A 19,482-nucleotide genomic window follows, 5' to 3' on the forward strand; every position below is an offset into this window, starting at 1 on the left:
GCTGAAGTGAGTTCATACAAGAATTATGCAGGCGGATGAACTTTCACACCTCTTCTGCTGGAATGCCTACAATGCTGCTCCAGAAGCTAGGGTAGCCAAACGGTTACAAGACATTGTGTATTTTTACATGGTGTTGTTGACTATCAAAATGAAACTAAAAGAAGCATCAACCTTCTACCTACAACTAAGCAGGCAGCTCACAGTGCATTTGTTATTTAAGAACACTGATTGTATTATAATTTGATTCTATATTCTTCTGATAAAGAGCAACAATTTTAAATTACCGCTCCTGCCTCTTAAAACCAGCATTTCTGATGGGTTCAAACCTGATTTCCAGTCTAATCCCATGATTCAGAGTATGATTTCCTAAATAATCAATTGCCTTAAACATCTAAAGTTTTCCTCATATGTTGTGAACGTGAGCTATTGTGTGAAAAAAGATTTGTTCGTTTTACAAACAAAAGCCCAGAGTGATTTCTAAAGAGTTCAGTTAAGGCTCCTTTCTCGCTTGCAACCACTCCACACTGGTCTGAGTTTGCTGCTTTCATTTTACACGGACGTAACCTGAAGTATGTTTTATTCCTTGCTTAACTGTATCTTGCTCATCACTTAGACCAACCCCGACGTAATGCTTCAAGTGTTTGTGAAATGAGAGGATTGCTTCTTAATTGTGCTATGAATACGAAGTGTCTCTAGCTGGAAATTAATACACAGTGTTCAAAGCACTCTGCAAAACAAAGCGTGTTTGGCTGCAACTTCAGCAGCAGTAGTGGTTACAAAAAGGCTAATGAGTTTCTGTAACAAGTTAAGATGTTCTAAAGTTTCTGTAAGGCACCAGCAAATTTCTGTTGACTTCTGATTCTCAGGAACATGAGATTAAAAACAAAACAAAAGCTAAGCCAAATTCTTTCCTTGATCCACATATGTGATATAACAATGAAATTAAAAGGAAGCAAGTGAATGGAAAAAAGGCAGATTTTGGTCTTGATGAGAAAGCAGCTGTCTGACTTCAGCTACACTGGTGTACCAGAAGAAATATGTATGTTTAGAAGAATATTTGAAACCGATTGCTGCTCTTACATTTCCAGCTCATAAAATCACAAGACTAAATTAGGCTTCTATAGTATTTTATTTCCCTCTTAAAATATAGCATTGAAGTCCTGCACACATAAATATCCCTACAGTTTCTTACACACTTTCTATCCATCATTAAAGTGCCCAACTGTGAACATGAAAAATAAAAACATTACTGTTAGAGTGGCTACACTTATAGAAGGACTGGTATTCTGTGGTATTCTGACAATGCAGGCCCCTGATTTTACAAAAATCACCTGCAGAAGAATACACCCTAACCAACATGCATCAACATTAACCCTGAAGTCATTCCTTTTTTTGTTCCCCTCCTCCCCCCCCAACTCAGCTGATCTAAGAGAGTAATTTACAGGGTTTATTTTTGAGACATGTCTTTTACATAGTGTAAGAATAAAGGATAAATGCATTACTTTCTTTCTAGCTCCCTCCTTCCCCCACAAAGTGTTTACTGTGTCCCAAGCTGCTATGTTGATTAAAAACCAGTTGAAAAGAGCTCTGGAAATGCATGCAACTTAAAATTCACTTAAACACACTTTTAAGTTATAAAGTCTTGAGAGATTTTTTTTTTTTTTTTTTTTTTAATTTCAGCAGGTGACTAGGGTTCCGTTGGATTATTAGGTGTGTTTGTCGTGGTGGCCAGATTGGTAAACACTTCTTCCTTCGTTTCGGGCGGATGCCTTTCCATTTCGGTTTGCTCTTTACCATCTTTATTACTGGTATCTCCCTTGCTCTTGACTACCACAGGTTCAATTTCCATGATTTCCTGTGGGGGCTTAGGCTCTGGCAAGGTAGGTTGAAGTCCATCGATTTGAACTGGTTCTGGGACATCTTCTGCTTTCTGTTCAAGTCTTTCCAAAATGTTCTGGACCTTCCTTACACCATCTCTCCTGGCCTGGCGCACATCCGCACGACCCTCGGGGTCCACTGAGTCTAGGGCTAGCAACTCTTTGGTCAAATACTCTTCAATCATCAAGTATTTTTTGTCAGTTTTCTTGCCTTCAAAGGAGTCGACCGCCTGTTCAAGCATTTGTACTTTCTCCAGAATTGCCTCCACTTTCAAAACACCAGGATGCTTTTGAGGTTCTCCTGTTTCCATTGTCTTCGGTGGTGCAGTTTCTTCGGGAGCAGGCCTTTCCTGGGGGGGAACAACCTTAGCCGGGCAGGGAACCTTTTTATCAGCTTTCTCTGCCACAACGGGAGGCTTCTGGGGTGGTACTTTCGAATCTGGTTCTTGGTGGGTGACCTGAATTGGGATATATGATGAAGGCACCTCGGGTTCGGGTGGTGGGACTGCTTTGGTTTCTGTTTTGATTTCAGGTGGTGGAGATGGTCTTGGTGGCTCTTGAGGTGGGACTTGCTGCTGAGAAACCTAGTGAGGAAGACAAGTTTGTGTTGAAACAAAATAAACCATGTTCCTTATTCCATTTAAAAAGTAACAAAATTGACAAAAAGTCAAAGATTTTAAAAATTATTTTATTTTTTAGGAAAGATTCCTAACTGTGGGTACCTCCTTTGAAATCTCCTAGAAAAACACCTCAATTGTCAGAAGATATCAGTACCTTTTCTTCTGAAATCCAGGCCTAACTGTTTTAAATTGGAATACCCACAGAAGCTACCAGGTGCTTTAGAAAAAAAAAAGCCTCAGCACTTAAAAATGGAAAATGCATTCATTATAGGTTGTTGCCAAGCATTAGGCAAAGGTGCTCCCAAGCTCCTTTTCCCCGTTCCCTTAACTTTTAGGGTGGTCCTGGCTCCTCTCACTTCGCAATGGCAGAGTAAGAACAAGGCGAGTGAAAAAGCTAGGAAATAGGAACGAGCAGAAGGAACAGAGAGAGGAAAGTTTCCCTTCTCCTCTTTCTGTGACAACCGACAGCTTTGCCCATCCAACCCTCAGCTGTGGCAGGTATAAGCAAGCTGTGAACCTCCCCTTCTGCTCCATAGAGCACCGTCGTCCACACTGTGGGGACTTAAACAGAGCCATGTGGCCTTTGAGCCCAACAGAAGTCTTGTTCTGCACTGCTCTTGCTATCCTCAATTAGCAGTGAATTTTAGTTACTTTCCCTGATGCCTGGTGATGAATTTAAACCAAATTTTACTTAACCACCCATTTTCAGTACTTCCAGAAAGGCAATTTCAGCACACTCCAAATGATTGCTCTCCCATTTGCTGCTGTATTTCAGCATTCTAAAGCACAAAAAGCCCTCTTCAGCAGAGTTCACAGTTCCTGTTTTTAAGCTATTACGGCGAGTACTAATACAAAAAAAACATTAAATTTTGACCCACCAACTCATTAAAATTATCCCTACAAGCAGTTTTGTAAGATAGGACATTAGAGCAAAGCCCCAGCCTTTCTGAAGTCAGTAGGATTTCTGCAGCTGACTTCAGCATCAACATTTTATCCTTAGTGTGTCAGCAACTACGAGCTAGTATTTCTTGAAAAGCTAGCAGTACTTTGCTGGGTTTTAATCACCTTTTGGGCTACTCTCATCCCATTCCTGTTTAAGATATTAGAGTATTGACAAAGTAACTTCTGCGTCCAAATCTCATTACACCATAGCTACTAGAGACAATCCTTGGGATTATTACTGATATAACAAGTCAGTCATCAAATTAGAAATCTCTTAAAATTGATAAGAATTTTGAAATCTTATTGGAAAATTGGAATTCACGAGATGTGTGTTTGCCTTGATCTGCCACCTCCTTCATGACGCATGCACACAAAAGGTTTTTTTTTTTGGAAAGGCAGTAGATCTCTCTCATGGGTTTAGATAGGGGAAGTAAAATATCTACATTTATGTTTAAGCCACATAAGTAAATGGCCCACACTGACAGTGTTACTATTTGCCTACTAAACAAGTAATTCAGTTGGGGAGCTTATATTCTCAATCCTAGAAATAAACTTAACATTTTTAATTTGTATGCCGCTAATGAAGTTTGTTGTTTTGTCCTAATTTTTCAAAAATCCTAAACTAATTCCACTCCTGTCATTTTCAATGTGAAATCTCTGAAGAGAAGAAATACGGATTGTTGGGTGTTGTACACTCAGCTGTCATATTCCAAGTAAAAGGTAATTTTGTGTTGAAGAATTCTTGACTCTTGAGAACTGGCATCAAGCATTATTCCAGAAAAGGAGATTTACAACTCATCCTTCTCAGGAAGTTATCTGTATTTACTATTTGAATCAAGATTTAGTCCTTCCTTGGTGTTATGGAGACTATTTATAAATAGAATATTCCTGAAATAGGAGAGGTGTGTAGTTTCTGCCTCAAACAGTCTGATTTTTTTGTTTGTTTGTTTTGAGTATGAAGTACTGCTGGTATATATTTGGGTAAAGCTGAACAGCCTACAGGAGTCCTGTAACGTCAGTTTCAACAAAATAAAACAAGTAGCACTTTTAAAGTCTAAACATCCATTTTTAAAATCTCTGAATTGAGAGCCCCAAGTGTTATTACATGCAATACAGGATGCCAGATATTGGCACTTAGTGGCAGAACTAGGGAAGAGGAAGGGCAGTCATACTTACTGTGAAATTTATTAGCTCATTAGACAGGCGAAGGTTTGTTTGAGATTTTGAAATGCCAGGGTAGCATACACACAGAGCAATCAAGTACGAGCCTAGTCCTACATTATTTAAAGAGTCATTACAAAGGTAGGACTTCTCTGCTCTGAGGAAGTTAGAAAATTGTTCCAGGATATTTATCTATGAGCAAGAGGATGCCTCATGTAGGAAGAATAAAAAGCTTCAAGGCTAGATTTTGATGATCCTCTTTCTCCATAAGGAAATTACTCTGTGTATCTGATGCTCTCCTCAGTGGTTCTGAGACATTAATGAGGTGTATTTACATAGCTGCCACAAATCTCATGGACCTGATTTGCTTTCACAAACATCATGCGGTATCAATGACCTCAGAATAATTACACCAAATTATACTCTGAGGAGAAGAAAAACAAACTGTGTTAAAAGTGATTTGCTTAACATATTTTAGTGATCAGACTTCAGAATCCTGATAGGTTGAAAGGCAGCTTGCTGCCAACATTATCTCAGGATCTGTGTGTTTAAGAAACAGAGAACGCTTTCTGTGCCATCATGTACCTGTTGGCACGAGCCCATTTTTCAGTTCCAGCCCAGTATGGCTAACCAAGGTAAGTGGCAGGTAAGAACCTTCCCCACTCTACATACCTGGGGTCTGTCTACAACTGTCTGTACTCTGATGGGAGCTGGGGACTGTATCTGGGTGGTAACTCTGGCAGGTGAGCTTTCACGGCTTGATGAGCCTCTCTGAGACACTCTGAAGGGAGACTGCGCTCGTGTTGGCTTAGGCTCCCTGTCATCTGGTTGAATTTTGTGAAACACTGGCTGGTGGGCTTGGTATTCGCTCTGCTGGGCAGGGTAGTGTGTCTTCTGGGCCTGATGGTAGACTTGCGATGGTTGCCTTTGGATATTTTCGTGGATCACAGGAATTGAAATATAACCACGAGGAAGCTGATGGCTTCCTGCGTTGGATCTGCCAGACGACTGAGAGGAAACCGTTGGAGAATCAGGAGCTCCAGGAGACTGAGGCTGCCACAAAAACAAAATCCATTATTAAGTTTTAACCATTTTGGCTTGTAGTATTGTTCATTTCCAAAGCGAGGAGGAGATGGTTGTGGAAATCTGAACTAGTGTTTCCGGCATGCAAAGGATCCACTTCCTTGGCCTCTTTCTTTGCCTCGCTAGACAAACCACAGTTGTGAGAGAGCATCATAATAACAAGTAGAAACCTGAGCTACAGCATTCCCAGCCCTCAAATAAGCAGGGAGTGGATGCTCAGTCAGAATGTTTGCTGCTTTTACATGGCTGTTCCTGTCTAAACCTGTTAAATTTGAGGCAAACTGAAGTTAAGCAAACAAATTATATGCTGCAGACAAAAACAAACCACTAATAGAGGCGCACAAAGTTTACACTTCTGATCCTGATCACGCTAACAGATTTATTTTTTAAGCATGTGCTTTGGTAGCAGGCTTTGGCAATGCACACGTGGCTAATGCTCCCCAAGACCTTCCAACATGCTAGCCCCCTTGGCACGAGGGGTGATAGCTGCTCTAGCTTAGACCTGCTGCTAGCAGGAGCGAGCACTTGTAATGCTGCAGAATTCCTCTGCTACCGTGTTTCAGGTTATGGGTCTACAGAATTTGGGGAAAGGCAGTTCATCTGCTCACAGCTCTCTCCCTCCTGCTATGCCAGTCCATCACCTACTTCGCACCAGCTCCAGCAGCTATCAGACTATTCTCTGACCACTTTAAGTCATGAAGAATGAGGAAAAAAAGATTATTTCCTGACGTGTTTGTTACACGGCTCAGTGAAAGGCCAGGTAAGACTGGAAGTGGCACAGAGGAGAGCACAGGACAACGCAGCTGGAAGCAAGAGAAGGGCAGGCAAGGCAGGAGAGGATGGGGAACGAGACCTCTTTTGGTGCTGGTGAACTGCGCAGCTGCCTACAAAGCAGGAACCTTAAATAAATAAATGCTGCTTTATTGTTGTACAGATCACTGACACTACTGGCAGCCTTGTCAACGTGGGATTTAAAAGCAAGGTCACAGGCTCTGCTCAGTTAGTGCCCGTGCCACCTAAGTTTGTGACAGCGAGTTCTCTGCTCCTCAGCAGTTGTCTGAGCACACGAGGCACAGCAGACAGGTTGTTCCTGAAGTAATTCTGCATGTAACACAAAGCACAGTCCCAGCTGTACGGTGTTGAGAGAAGGAAAAACCGAGCCTCTTGTCCTGGTACTGCATGGGCAAGGCATCAATAGCTGAGACTGCTGGGAAAGCTGCTAAGAGAATTTTAATTATGTTGTTCAGACTCAAAACAGGTTTTAGAGGAAAAGCTGCCACTGCTGACATGCCAAATTGATGTTTTCAGATTGATAAAGGCTGAACTTTCTGCTCCTCTTACTTTGAATAGAAGTGAAGCGAATATTTCAGTATGTTACATGAATCCCGATTCTGCTAATTAGAGAGAACAGGCCAACCGAAATCCTACCTTCTGAAATGCAAAGCAAGCAGGGTGACTCTCTTTTTAAAGGAGTTTGTGGTTTGAGAGCATTTCAACATACAATTGAAGGACAGAAATATTTCACCATTCACTTTTAAAGCTGTAAAGTGTGTAAGTCTACACACTCAATAAAGCTGGAAAGCAGAACAGGGCAATTTCTGAAATGGCCTCAACTTCTAGTTAACTGTCCCCTTGTATTTGAGTCTTAGCTCACCTCACAGCTCCTCACTGTGCAGAACACAAGAGACCTGCCTGTGTTCCCAGTGCGGGGTACCTGCTACAAGCTGTAAAACAATCCTCATCTGCTGCAGGAGGACCTGCACCACTCTGAGGCTCTTTTTTCAGAGGCCATTTACATACACTCGTTTCTGCAGAAATCACTTGAGAACAAAAGCTGGCGATGCCAGAAAAATGTTGAATCCTTATGCCGAAATGACTGTGCACTTCTGCATTTTAATACCCGGGAAGTATTGGGAAAATGTAATCCTGTGGCAGGTTTGGCTTTCTGAGGGATAAACTACCCGTGTGACATTCAGGTCATACATGCTGCAAAGACCTCTGCAAACACACCCTAGCAGTACTGACAAGTTACCTCAGGTCCGTGTGTGGCCGGAGCTTGGGCTGCTGCAGCTGCCGTTGTCTGTCCACATTGTTTATCTGCCTGAGAAGCCTCGGCCGGTCCCCTCGGAGGGGACTCGGGGCCGGCGTAGGCCCCCCTTAGCGGTGTCTGCGCCTGCGCCGCGGTGGGCACAGCCTCTGTCTTGAATCGCTGGGCGCCAGGCTGCTGAGTGTAGAAGCAGGGGTGCTGCTGCCTGCCGTCGATGCCCTCGTGGATGACTGGGATGGGGATGTAGCCAGCCCGGAGCTTGGGGTACACCACATTGCCTTCTCGCGCCGGCAGCTGCTTGGGGCTATCGCGAGACGGACCGTTTGCCGACGACTGGCCATCCTAGAAGTTAAAAACATCACAGAGCATTCACTGCTAGCTCAGCTCGATACATCACATAAGACAAAGCAGCACAACTCGGCATGACAAGTTTGATCGCTCTCGGACCCATCCCAGCACTTTCTGCAGGTATGAGGGAGCTGAGCAGCCTGCACAACGATGGGTTTGTTCTCCCCCACTCCTGGCAGCACCGGCTCAGGTTTTAGAAGCCCTGCCACCTTACAGCAGGTTTCTCCTTCAGCCTGCCTTACCTGCTCACAGCCACCAGCCCGGCTGCCTCAGTGGTGCCTCGCTCATTTACATAGGTGCTTGTAGGACACCAGAGCTGTTTCCTTATAGCAGCTCTCACCCAGTGCTACAGGTAAGACAAGAAAGAAGCTTCCAAGGAAGCCTAATCTTATCAGAAGAGCAATATCTGTTGATATGGTGTCATTCAGAAGACTACATTCACTTGCAGCTAAGAGAGGATCCACTACAGTACTTAGTAAAGAAGAAGGGAAGGCTGTACAGCAAAATAAGGAGGAAAATGCTGCAAAGCAACATAAAATAAGCCCCTGCGTTGCCCAAGTGCGCTCACTGGACAATGTCAAAGCCCTGGCAAGGGTGGAAGTGGTTTGTACCAAGATCCCTCACAAGTCCTCTAGTAAGTTCTTCCTGCACCGGTCATTCTATTTTGAGGCCCCGCTAGGGCCAAGTTCCAGATGTATCTCTAAGTCAGATCATGTAACAAGCACCTCTGTCATTCAGAGGGTAATGTCATTATTCAGTAAGAGGAGAATTTAATAAGGGGACATATGGTGCAAGTGTTAGGAACCCTATTTTTAAAGAGGTGTTTGAACAGCAAAAATATTTCGTTTATGCAGCTTCTGTACACATTAGTGTACTGATTCATTAAGAACTACTTTAACAGTAGGATTTTGACTTTCTTCCCTTTTACAGTGTCCCTTTAAAAAGGACTTCTGACAAATTCTGTAAGCAGTGAAAACACAGAATAAATGCTATTTTATTGACTTAGGTAAATAATAAAGATAACAAGTACAGAAAGGCAGAAGTTTAAAGCCACGAGCACTCCCTTTGGCTGATTCAAACCCCTCCACAAGCAAAGGAGAAGCCCTGGAGAAGGCAGAGAGGAGAGGCAGGCCTAGAAAGTTCGCCGGGAGAAGCGAGGCGGTTGGCGTTTCCAGCCGCAGCACGGGATGAGCTCATGCCCAGCGCGGCACCGCGGCAGATGACTCATTTTCAGCTCACTCCGCCGGGAAGCTGCCGAGAGCCAAAGGTCCGGGGGCCTCAGGACCCCGAGGGCTGATAACCGATAACCTGTTCTGCTTGACCAGCGAAGCCCCTAGCTGCTATAAAAAAGGACTGTGCTCACGCCGAGCGCTGCCAGACCCCACAGCAACACCCGCCCGTGCCCTAACAAGAGAAGGGGTTGTGGCGTTTTGAGCTGCTCCGTTTGGAGACGAGCCCTTCGGGCTTCTGGAGCTGTGCTAAGCCATAAGTCCCTGTCAAGGCTTCAGCACTCTCAGTGTATCACTGCCCCAGCCGCCACGAGGCTCCTCCTAGGAGCCTGGCCCCCCTTATCTCCATTTCCAGCCCCTTCAGGCTGCCCTTGCTGTGAACCATTTCAGCAGCCTGACAGATCTGCCTCTGCAGCTTCAGAGCAGGTGAAGTAAAAGCGAGCAGCCCTAAACTGAAGAAAAATTAGGTTGGACTGCTTTTTGAAACTCTTCAGTTTATGTCTGAAGCAAATTTTTTGGCAAGTTTCACTGGCCCCCCTTTAAGAACCACAGCGTAAACTATACCCTTGTAATTCCTCATTTGTTCTTACAGCAGCCTATGCTCCTGTGGAAAGTCAGCTTTGAGCTGGTTCCAGGCTTTTCCCACCCTGTTTCTGAGGGGTTTTCTGTCACATATCAACAGTAAGATGGGAGCAGTCCGTAATTCAGGAACAAACAGAGCTTTGCTCTCTCTCCTAGCACTGTAGCCCTGCGGCAGGCAGATCGGACAGGGGAAAGGCGCTCTCCTCACCGCCCCTCTCCCCGATCCACGCTGTTCTCCTCAGAACTTAATTAACGCCTAACTCCACACAGGGCTGCTGATGTTAGCCAGTTCGTATCACCACATTCTCCACATTCCTCCTCCTTTCCTGCTCCCTTTCTCCGCCTGGTTTCACACATCCAGGAGCACACAGAACTGGTGAAACGCCCTGCATGGGGACGGGGCTGACGAGGCCTTGGCGCAGGCGGCTGAGGGGGCTCCAAGAGGGCCGGGCTCACTCTTAATGACGGGCACACAGCTCCTGATATGCCCACATATGCTTCCAGCCCCTCAAAAAAAATAAGGAAGAAAGTTGTTTTGTGCAGGAGAGCCAGTTTCCAACCCTGACAAACAGGTTGGGAAAGAGCTCAGGAGAAACTCGGGTGTGTCTGGGCACAGCGTGAGGGAGTGGGACCAGGCCCTGGAGGACTCCTTGCAGCGCTGGGGACGAGGTGTTTGTGGATCCCCTCTGAACGCTTCAGTTCCCAAATTTCACTGCACAGCCAGCTCAGAGAGCCAAAACTTCCATTTTTGGTTTCTACTCGCCCTCTCAAAAAAGATGGCTTTTGCTTGTTAAGTTCACAAGCACATTATCTGAAGCAGCCCAGGAGCTCACACCGAATGCAAATCACCATAGAAGATATCACCAATTGAAATTTCTTTATTTTTTGCTTTAGAAATCTTTGTCCACCATCCTTCTTTCTTGGTTAAATACAACCAGCAGGAACTCAAGTCCTGTTACTGCATTAAAAATAATTCCTCTTTCCCTCACCCAAGGAAAGGAGGAGTAATGAAATGGAGTAATTATAAGCAACAGCGCATTGAGGAAGGTCCCATAACCAGCAGAACCCTACAGGACTCCAGGCAGTGATCACAAACTCTCATCCTATTTAACAGATAGAATCCCCAGAGAAAGGAGGGAGCACAGAAATGCCAAGAACACCCCCAAGAAGCCCAGAAGTTTTCACCAGCCCCAGCCTACGCCTCAGGTGGCTCAGAGAGCCCCAGGAACTCAGCTGCACTGCGCCGTTGCAGGAGCTGCTCCGTGTGGGCCAAGGCATGGAGAAGATGAGCTCGGGAGGCTCCAGAGCAATCCTACCTCGTGGGAAGGGGACAGGCGGTTCTGTCCTGAGGTCATCACCACAGCACGGGGAGGTGCGGCCAGCACGAGTTGTGCAACTGGAAAAAACGCTTCATACCCCCACATCCTACACTTGGCTTCCCATGGGAAGGGCACGGCCAGGAGCGAAGCTAAAAAATCCTCAAACTTGCTCACAGATTAAGCGAGCTCTGACACTGTGCCACCGGGGAAAAGCACAGGAGAGATAGCCTTGCCACCAAGCTCCCTGCACAGCTGTACTGCCCATCCGCATGGACAGTGACCTAATGCCCAGCGTGCTCCAAGGACTGACCAAGTCTTATTACAGAGTCACAGAAACCTGCAGCGTCCCTCTCTGCTTATGTTAGCAAACCACCATGAAGTCATCCAGGTGGCCATGCCAACGTCAGGAAGCTCGTCGATATTCTGCACACAAACCAGGTTACTTGAAAGGTCGTATCAAGCTTGGAGTCTCTCTTTTGAAACTGCTGGTAAAATACATTTTTAATTCCTCTTGCACCAGAATGTTCTGCAGAAAGAAATTAAGTGATTTTGCTACCATCACACAGTAGCATTTTCCTTAAACTGTACAGATATCATCTGCAGTACAGTAAAGCCAGTTTTCCAAAGCATACATACACATAGCATCACCATACCTGTTGCAGAGCAACAGTACAAATATTTAAGTTATACTTGTTTTGTAAATATTATCCAGCAAAGGAACATGAGTTTTACGAATATTACCAAGTGATAAAGTGTCTTTCTGTAAGCAAGCTGGTCTCCTGACTTCTGTATGGTTCTGAACTTCTAAGCTGCTGCTTTAAAGAGTATCAAGCAGATAGAAGTGCCCTGTTTTCTCCAATGACTGAGAAAATGCCAGCACCTGACAAATTCTGACTTGACAGCACACGCCCTGTGATTTTAAGCCCAGATCCTGTATTTTCCAAAAGCTGGGAGTAGTGCCATCATGTTCTTTCAGAACACAAGGGCAACTGAAGTGACTGAAATATAACAACCAAGTTTTCTCTCATTAGTACTTCTTGGGGAATTACCCACGTGGCACAGTGGAGAGCGATTTGCTCTCGGCGCTGACCCGTAACTTCCCACTGCTGTTTCAGGCACCGAAGGCTTTTGCATTCTCATTCTTTTACTCACAATTTGTGCTCAAATAAATACACTGAGCACACAGGCATTTGAGCAAGATATCATTAGCTAATGACTGAAGGCAACCATGAATAAGCTTAGCCTCATGAGCTGTCTCAGTAGACCTTCGTGTCAGTCACATCATACAACTTATTTATACACTGAGCTGCTTTTGATGTTTTATTTGCTGAATGCTGCCTTTTATTTCACAACATACACCTGTGTAGGCAAATAGGCCTTTTGTTCTCTCTTGTAATTATCGTGCTGTATTATACAGGTATTACATTAATGCATGCTCTAACTGATGGGACACAATGGTGTCATTAGAAACAAACAATCACTAGTAAAAATCGAAGGAGAAATCTAAACCTAAGCCTTTCGGAGCCAACAGCCTTACTGGAGCAAACCTGTTGGCTATCTTTGAGTGAGATCTATCTTGTTTCAGGAGCTGCAACTGCTCTTTTTTGATCACAAAGATGACTCCTCCTCAGGCTACAATGCCATCGTGGCGTGGCAGGAAGATGTTTTACCTTCATGCCTGCAAGTGGAAGCTGGCCCATGCACAGGGGCCAACCTCAACATGTCCCGAGAGTGCTGCAAGGAGCTCTCAGACAGCTGGTGTCACCCATCCTGACAGCTTCCACGTACAGGTTTGAGGGAAAGCCCTCTGAAAGCCTAACAGGCAGCTCCTCATCCAGGCCCACGAGCATGACGTTGCCTGTTTCCCAATTTCTGCTCGCTGCCTGCTTACCTAAGGAGCAGGTGGCCAAGCTATCGCTTTCCTGCTGTCAGCCAGAGTTTGGAACACAGAAGGAAGTAGAAGCCTCAAGAAGCAGCAAAACAGTGCCCCATAAAAAAAGAATTAGTTATCTGAAGAGTCAGGAGTTTCATAGGTTATAGCAAGGGCCTGCATTTTCATCTGGATGTCACGTGGCACACAGCAGTTTTCAGGCTTCACTTCATTGAGCAGCAATTTTCCAACGCTATAAGAGCACTTGCTTTTTGATAAGTAGGCTGCACCCTATTTATCGAATAAGGCTTTGCTATCAACCATAAAAATATGTTTTTGTGCTACCTGACCTACTGGGTGACGTCAGCAAGTTGCTTCACCACCCCGCATCTCATTTTCCTGCTTCTAAAACAAAGGAGATAAAGAGGTTTAAAACAGCTCCTGCAAAGTACATGAAGATGCATTTTTCATCTGTAATTTGGTGTAATTTGTGAACAAGCCGTTTCTTCTGTTAAAGATTTCTATTTAGCTTGGCACAAGGAGAGGCATATCTGCCGCAGAAAGAGGTGGAGACAGCGCTTACCTAGAGAGTGATCCTGTCTGTATACCCCAGAGCATATTGGATTGTTATCTGCCTTATCACGGTTCAAGTGCGAACAATTCTATTTTTGCCATGTGGTTATGGAAAAGTCATGCCTGCGTAGACGTTATAGGTGGTAAAAATAATGAATCCTAGCTAAGAACACTGGCACAAGCATTCTTCCTCTCTCCTTTAGATAAAAGGCTCGCCGTGCTGGGACCTGAGCAGAACCAGGAATTAAGGTCTTTCCTACTTTTCCTCTTGCATGGTAGCCCAAACACTGCCATGTTATTCTAGTTTAATTTCAGTTCTTTGTCCTTATTTCTGATCTGACCCACTCCTCATTTTTATTTAATTGTTATCTCTGTAAGTTATTTCCCTGTTTACCATGTTCTATCAAGCCAGGTTTAAAATAGCCACAGAAAGCAGCTTCAGGGAGCTTGGACAAAGCCAGCACACAACCCTCCAGAAGTCTCCTGCTGATAATTATCCAAGTTCTCAATATTGTACATTTTATATATACATTTCTAACCTGGTAACTAATTTATTAAGGAAGGAGTGAACTGTAAACTTGACTGTAACAGAATGCCTATCTGCATAAGTAATATTATATAAATAAAAAGACACTACGGGTAAAACAGAGTTAAAATGTTACTTTTCTGATGTTCCCTTCCCCTAATGTGAACCACTGCAAAAGATGCAGAGGTTCAGAGAAGCTCTACTGAAATTTCAATGCAATTTCTAATTTGGTCTACCAGGAATTTTTTAGTCAACTTGAACACGAGAAGTCAGCACTCAAAATAAGTGCGCTGCTAAAGAGATGGGAATTGAGTGACTTAAGACTTATTTGGGGAAGCAAAGAGAAAAAGAGATGCAACAGTCATGAATTAACAGCAAGGGCGAGGACAGGAACTTCGCGGTAGGGAGCTGTTCCACGAACACTACAGCAGCCATCAGTAATAGATTAAGATGCCTTTCCCCTGCTTTGTTTAGGCCCATACAGCCACTTGCAGCCAATAAATATACCACTTTTATAACCGTTCCCAGACATAAAAGCTCTTCCAGCCAGCCAGGCTCAAACCTACGGCGTTAGTGAGCTATCGATCACCATCAGTGCCTTCACTGCAGCTCGGCACAGTCAATTCCTTTGGTCTATTTTTAGTCACAGCATTTCCCATTGGGTTTACTGCATGTGGGAACATCATACGGAAGGGGCATTGATACATATTTATACAAGCCTTGCTATGTTTTCTTCTTTAAACAGTCTCCTTTGATCAACACTTTGGGGAACACCAAGTAAACAATTTAACGTGAGACAGCCTCAAGGAAAGTATGCTGCTGGAGGTCAGCATAAGTTAGCACAGGAAAAAAAGAGACAAACATACAAAAATCAATAATCCTCACAAAGAAATTATAGGAGAAACAGTGGCACTGCTAGTAAAAGAAATATGCATATGCACACACTTCGTGATATTGATCATACCTTTAAGATGACTTGCTATTAATTAATTATACACTGGAAAGAAAATCATTAGTCTACCAAGAGGTTTGGGTAGTAAATGTTTTGCAGTCATCTGCAAAGTCATGGCCTATTTCCCACGGGAGTACGGTAAGAGATTTGCTGTTCTTTCTCAGTAAGGCCTCCCCAGTCCAGCCTGACACTGCAGTGATTTCATGCAAATGGCTGGGATAAATCTGCACAAAAAGGACACACAACCTTTGTGTGGGTAAATAAGAGGCCAAACTCAACAAGAAAAATGAAAGAACGCCACCTGAATCTCAATATATGGAAGCTACGTACTTAGATGTAAAGCTAAAATCCAGCTCCATTTAAAAAGGTTCTGTCAAGGGTTAAAATTTTGAGAGCCATTTCTTGTTTCACCAGATTATATATCTGGTACAGTTACTGCAGTCAGCATAGTTACACACGTCAAACCTAAGAGCACGTAAAGGAGACCAGGATCAATGATTAGTTAAAGATGGCACTGTCATTAATGCTGCCTCAGCTGGATCACTCAGCTAAAAAAAGCTCAGTTAGCTTAGACCTGTGCTCCATTCATTGCTCACCTGCAGGGCGATAACTCATTTCTGTACCTAGGTCTCCTTAAAAAGGGGATGACTATTCAGCAGAGAGAGTAAGGAGAAACAGCTTGTAAAGGTTTAAGGACCATCATAAAGGGGATCAAGACCACACTTGTTTCACTGATGAGAGCGATGCACCAGTTTGTCTCTGCATCATCATCCTTGATAAGACATGGTCTGACACATCAAGTCAGCTTTTGCAATTCTCTGATCACTCTTAAACCCCTTAAATTCTCATTTAAGGTAGACTAAGAAATAGGAAACTGAAAAAGCTACTAACACTTCGTGTCTGCATCTGTAATTTTATTCTTTTTTTAACCTGGATAAGGATCAAATGCTTTTAAAAACCACTACTGGATGTGAAATTCAGAGTCATTGGTTAATCCGTCTTCTTTGGCACCATTTAGTTAAGAAAATATTATTGAGGAAGAGAAATACTTCCTTTGGGTCTGATTGTGAGATTCTTTTGCTTAGTATCCCTACTCATGAAATAAACTGGTACTGAGAGGAACTGAAGAGTTCAGAGGCCATTCATTAATTCAAGCAGACACTTAACTCTAGGCTGTAACAAACAGCCTTGCCACATCACCATTACCCACTACTTCTATCACCAGAAGTTGCAACAATTTTCTATTACCACCTCTGGAAGCATTTCCCTCCCCCTGAACAGTCCCAAAGCATACCAATTTCTGCTTATAGCAAGCAATAACAGATTTTGCTGTTTGGAAAAAAAAAAAAGTGTATGCTACAAAACCAGTTCAAAAGCAGGTGCAACTTTCTCTGTAATAACCCTTGCAAGTTGGCAGGAGAGCAGGCACTTTTCATTACCACAGATTTTACATCAGATAGGGCTGAAAATTTGTTTTCTTTCAGGCACCCACTCAAACAGAGCACTGATCCATTAGAGCACTTCAAATCCTGTTTTCGTACAATTATTAAACGCAGCTTAGAAGTGACTTTTCTCCTAAATGGGCTAGTTTCAAGTGGCATTTCCATAACAAAAGCCTTTGAGTAAATAGCATGCTTTTCTGCTCTAGAATGCTTTAAGGTTGTAAAAAACATGCTATTTATTATTTTTATGGCACTAACAGCCAGTGTTAGTAGGTACTTCATTACACCAGTAAGACAGCAGCTCCAAAAAGGAGTAAAAGCACTTTTCCTTACGCCAGTCTCACTACTCACATCATCAAGTTAAGTTTTTCTAAGATTTCTGCATTATTACTAGAACTATGGAGTTCATAATTCAGATGAAAATGGGATAAGGGATGCATTTCGCCCATTTCGACTCACTTCCTCAATTCCAAAGAGCACCTCGTGAATGCAGCTGCACCAAGTTACCTGGCTGCATTCTCGCTGCAGGATGCTGGAAAACCACAGCCCCTTCATTTCTTTTAAGTCTGCGCTCATAAAACAGGCAATTAGTGTTTTAACAAATATTACGTTCTTTTATTTCTTCAGTGCTTTGATCCTCGTGTTTTATACATGGCTACAGGGGGAAAAAAATGAAGTTGTAATAATCATGTTGAAGACACGTTTTGAAGTTACCGGGTGTCTTCCGAAGGCTGCCCGTGAGATGTCTGACACACAATACGATGTGGGGGGGAGGCTTATTTTTAACATGGCAGCCCAGGCAGCACTTTTCCCCCCACACCAAGCAGCCTCAAGCTTCTCCTTGCCCAAAACACCAAAGCAAGGGCTGCTGTCGGTATTAACCCAGCCATGAGCCATGTCACGATGATCAAAGCCCTTTGCTGCCAGCTCCTTGGGCTCCACACACCACATCCAGGCAGCAGCCAGCTCCTGGGCACAGCAGGGCCTCGTCCTGACAGCGGTGACAGGCGACATTTTAGGTGGTGAGGACGGCCAAAGGGTGCTGGGCTGCTGTGTGTCACCACAACCCGCGCTGTGTGGTGGCAGGAGCTGCGGCCAGGCTGCCAGCTCGGGCGAAAGCGACGTCGCCGGCGGAGAAACGCGAGAGAAGCCCACGGGAATTGGTTTTCCACCAGGCTGGCAACTTCTCCCGCGGCTCAAGTTTCCAGCACTTTCTGTCTAGTCATCGCCTTAGGAAGGCGCTAGCGCAGGGCAGGCGGCTCTTCACTTCCGAAAAGTCGGAGTTTGGCTGGAAAAAGCCGCGCCTGAGGGCCCCGGTGGATCCCAGCCCCGCTCCCCTCAGCCATGGACATATTTGGACTCGGATGGGATTTTCCCCGAGCACACTGGCTGACAAAAGTGAACCAGAGAGCGGAGTGACTGGGACAGCTTATAGCCAAAAGGAAAAAGGGAAAAAAGAAAAAAAAAAAAAAAAAGGTATGAAGATCTTGACAAGCCCAGCGCGGGCTGCTCTCAAACGCTCTCCGTCACAGCCAAAAAAAAAAAATAATTAAAAACAAATAAACACGCAACAAACGCTGGGACTTGACCAACTTTCAACAAACCCTACAGGGCCGAGGTCTGGGGTGATTTAATGCACAAAAAAGGCCCTGCAGTGCGCCGGAGCCGAGAGGCAGCGCCTGCCCTCAGCGCAGCGCCCTGCGGGGACCCCCCCCCAGCCCGACCCCTTCCCCTTCCCCTGCCCCTGCCCCTACCCCTGCGCCCCCCGCCCTACCTTGGCCGCCTCCCCCCGGCGGCGGGGGTCGTTCCAGGTGGTGGTGCGGCTGTTGTGGTCCACGAAGAAAGGCCAGCCGGTCTGGGGGTCCACCTTGATCTCCCAGCCGGGGGGCAGCGGCTCGGAGCCGCCCTCGCTTTGGAGCAGCGGGGAGTGAGCGGCGGCGGCGCTCATGGTGCGGCGGGGCCATGCGCCGAGTGCCGGGCGGGGAGCGGCGGCCCCGCCGCTTTATCCGCCGCGGGGCGGGGGGCGGGCGGGGGAACGGGGCTGGAAGTGTCTGGAAATCGCCGCCGGCCGGCGGAGGAGGGGAAAGGGGAGGGGACGGAGGCGAAGAGGAGGAGGAGAGGGAGGGAGGGAGGCGGCCGAGCTGCCCGGCTGGAAACTTCTGGTGGCCTCCAGCGCGGCGCGCTGCTGCCGGCTGGGGGTGTCCCAGCAGTGAGGGGCAGCCCCCTGTGGGCGCTGGGCGGGGGTTTTGGGTGAGAAATGGAAGAAATAAGGGCTGCTGCGGGACAGGGAGAGCATAGGTGTTGCTTTTCAGGCTTGGCTGCTTGGTTGTCCTCGCAAGTGGCAGCCTGCAGCACAGGGCCTGAGGCAGGTGCCTCTTGGAGGTTGCTTGGAGCAGGGCGCGGGGTGAGCGCCGTGTCCCTCACACACCGGCATCGCCTGCTGCAAAGCTTCAAGGAATCAGAGGCACGCATTCCTCTGAGATAGATGCTCAAAGTATCTTTTGCTTTGGAAAATGCCGCCCGCACGCCCCTGGGGCAGGCAGGACCTCATCCTGCTTGGGGCAGGACCACAGATCCCTTGATACGCCTCGACGCTGATACTGCCGCGTGCCCTGACCCTGAGTGTTGTTATCACGCCGCCAGACCCAGCCCTTGCTCAACCCTGCTCCATCATTCCCCCAGCCCTTCATCCCGTACACTCCCCTGGATCCACACAGTTTGCCATCAGGGACTGCTTTTTCCATCACTGCTGCGTGCCTTTGACTCAGAAGTATCGTAAACAGATCGTGGTTTTCAGTCTTCACTTTCAGATGCCAGCATTGCCATCATCATTACTGACTTACCCATTTCCTGTAGGTACCTGCCTTGGTACCTAGCACATCTCGCAGCCAGTCTGGCAGCGTGGTGCCAA

At 45.6% G+C, this 19,482-nt stretch overlaps 1 protein-coding gene across 2 annotated transcripts; it reads right to left on the reverse strand.

The window, feature by feature from the left end:
• Positions 1 to 1,110: 1,110 nt before the first annotated feature.
• Positions 1,111 to 18,600, reverse strand: BAG3 (BAG cochaperone 3). Of its 2 annotated transcripts, XM_082765446.1 has the most exons (4): positions 18,346 to 18,599; positions 7,716 to 8,072; positions 5,273 to 5,653; positions 1,111 to 2,461 (listed from the first exon to the last, which is right to left on the reverse strand). In XM_082765446.1, the coding sequence occupies exons 1-4, from the start codon at positions 18,517 to 18,519 to the stop codon at positions 1,688 to 1,690; spliced, it is 1,686 nt and encodes a 561-aa protein (XP_082621572.1). In that variant the 5' UTR covers positions 18,520 to 18,599; the 3' UTR covers positions 1,111 to 1,687. The 2 variants fall into 2 exon arrangements, with proteins under 2 accessions (XP_082621572.1, XP_082621573.1); XM_082765447.1 differs by lacking the exon at positions 5,273 to 5,653 and having other exon boundaries at positions 18,346 to 18,600.
• Positions 18,601 to 19,482: the final 882 nt, after the last annotated feature.

This window comes from Aythya marila (genome assembly GCF_965140915.1).
Source record: "Aythya marila genome assembly, chromosome: 7".
Lineage (NCBI taxonomy): Eukaryota > Metazoa > Chordata > Aves > Anseriformes > Anatidae > Aythya > Aythya marila.

Bases quoted from the DNA above. Each gene is read 5' to 3' on its own strand.
- BAG3 (XM_082765446.1), bottom strand. From the start codon at position 18,519: ATGAGCGCCGCCGCCGCTCACTCCCCGCTGCTCCAAAGCGAGGGCGGC. The intron at 8,073-18,345 runs GTAGGGCGGGGG...TTTAACTTCTAG, and splicing joins GCCGGGGGGAGGCGGCCAAG to GATGGCCAGTCGTCGGCAAA. The intron at 5,654-7,715 runs GTAACTTGTCAG...TTTTTGTGGCAG, and splicing joins CGGCCACACACGGACCTGAG to CCTCAGTCTCCTGGAGCTCC.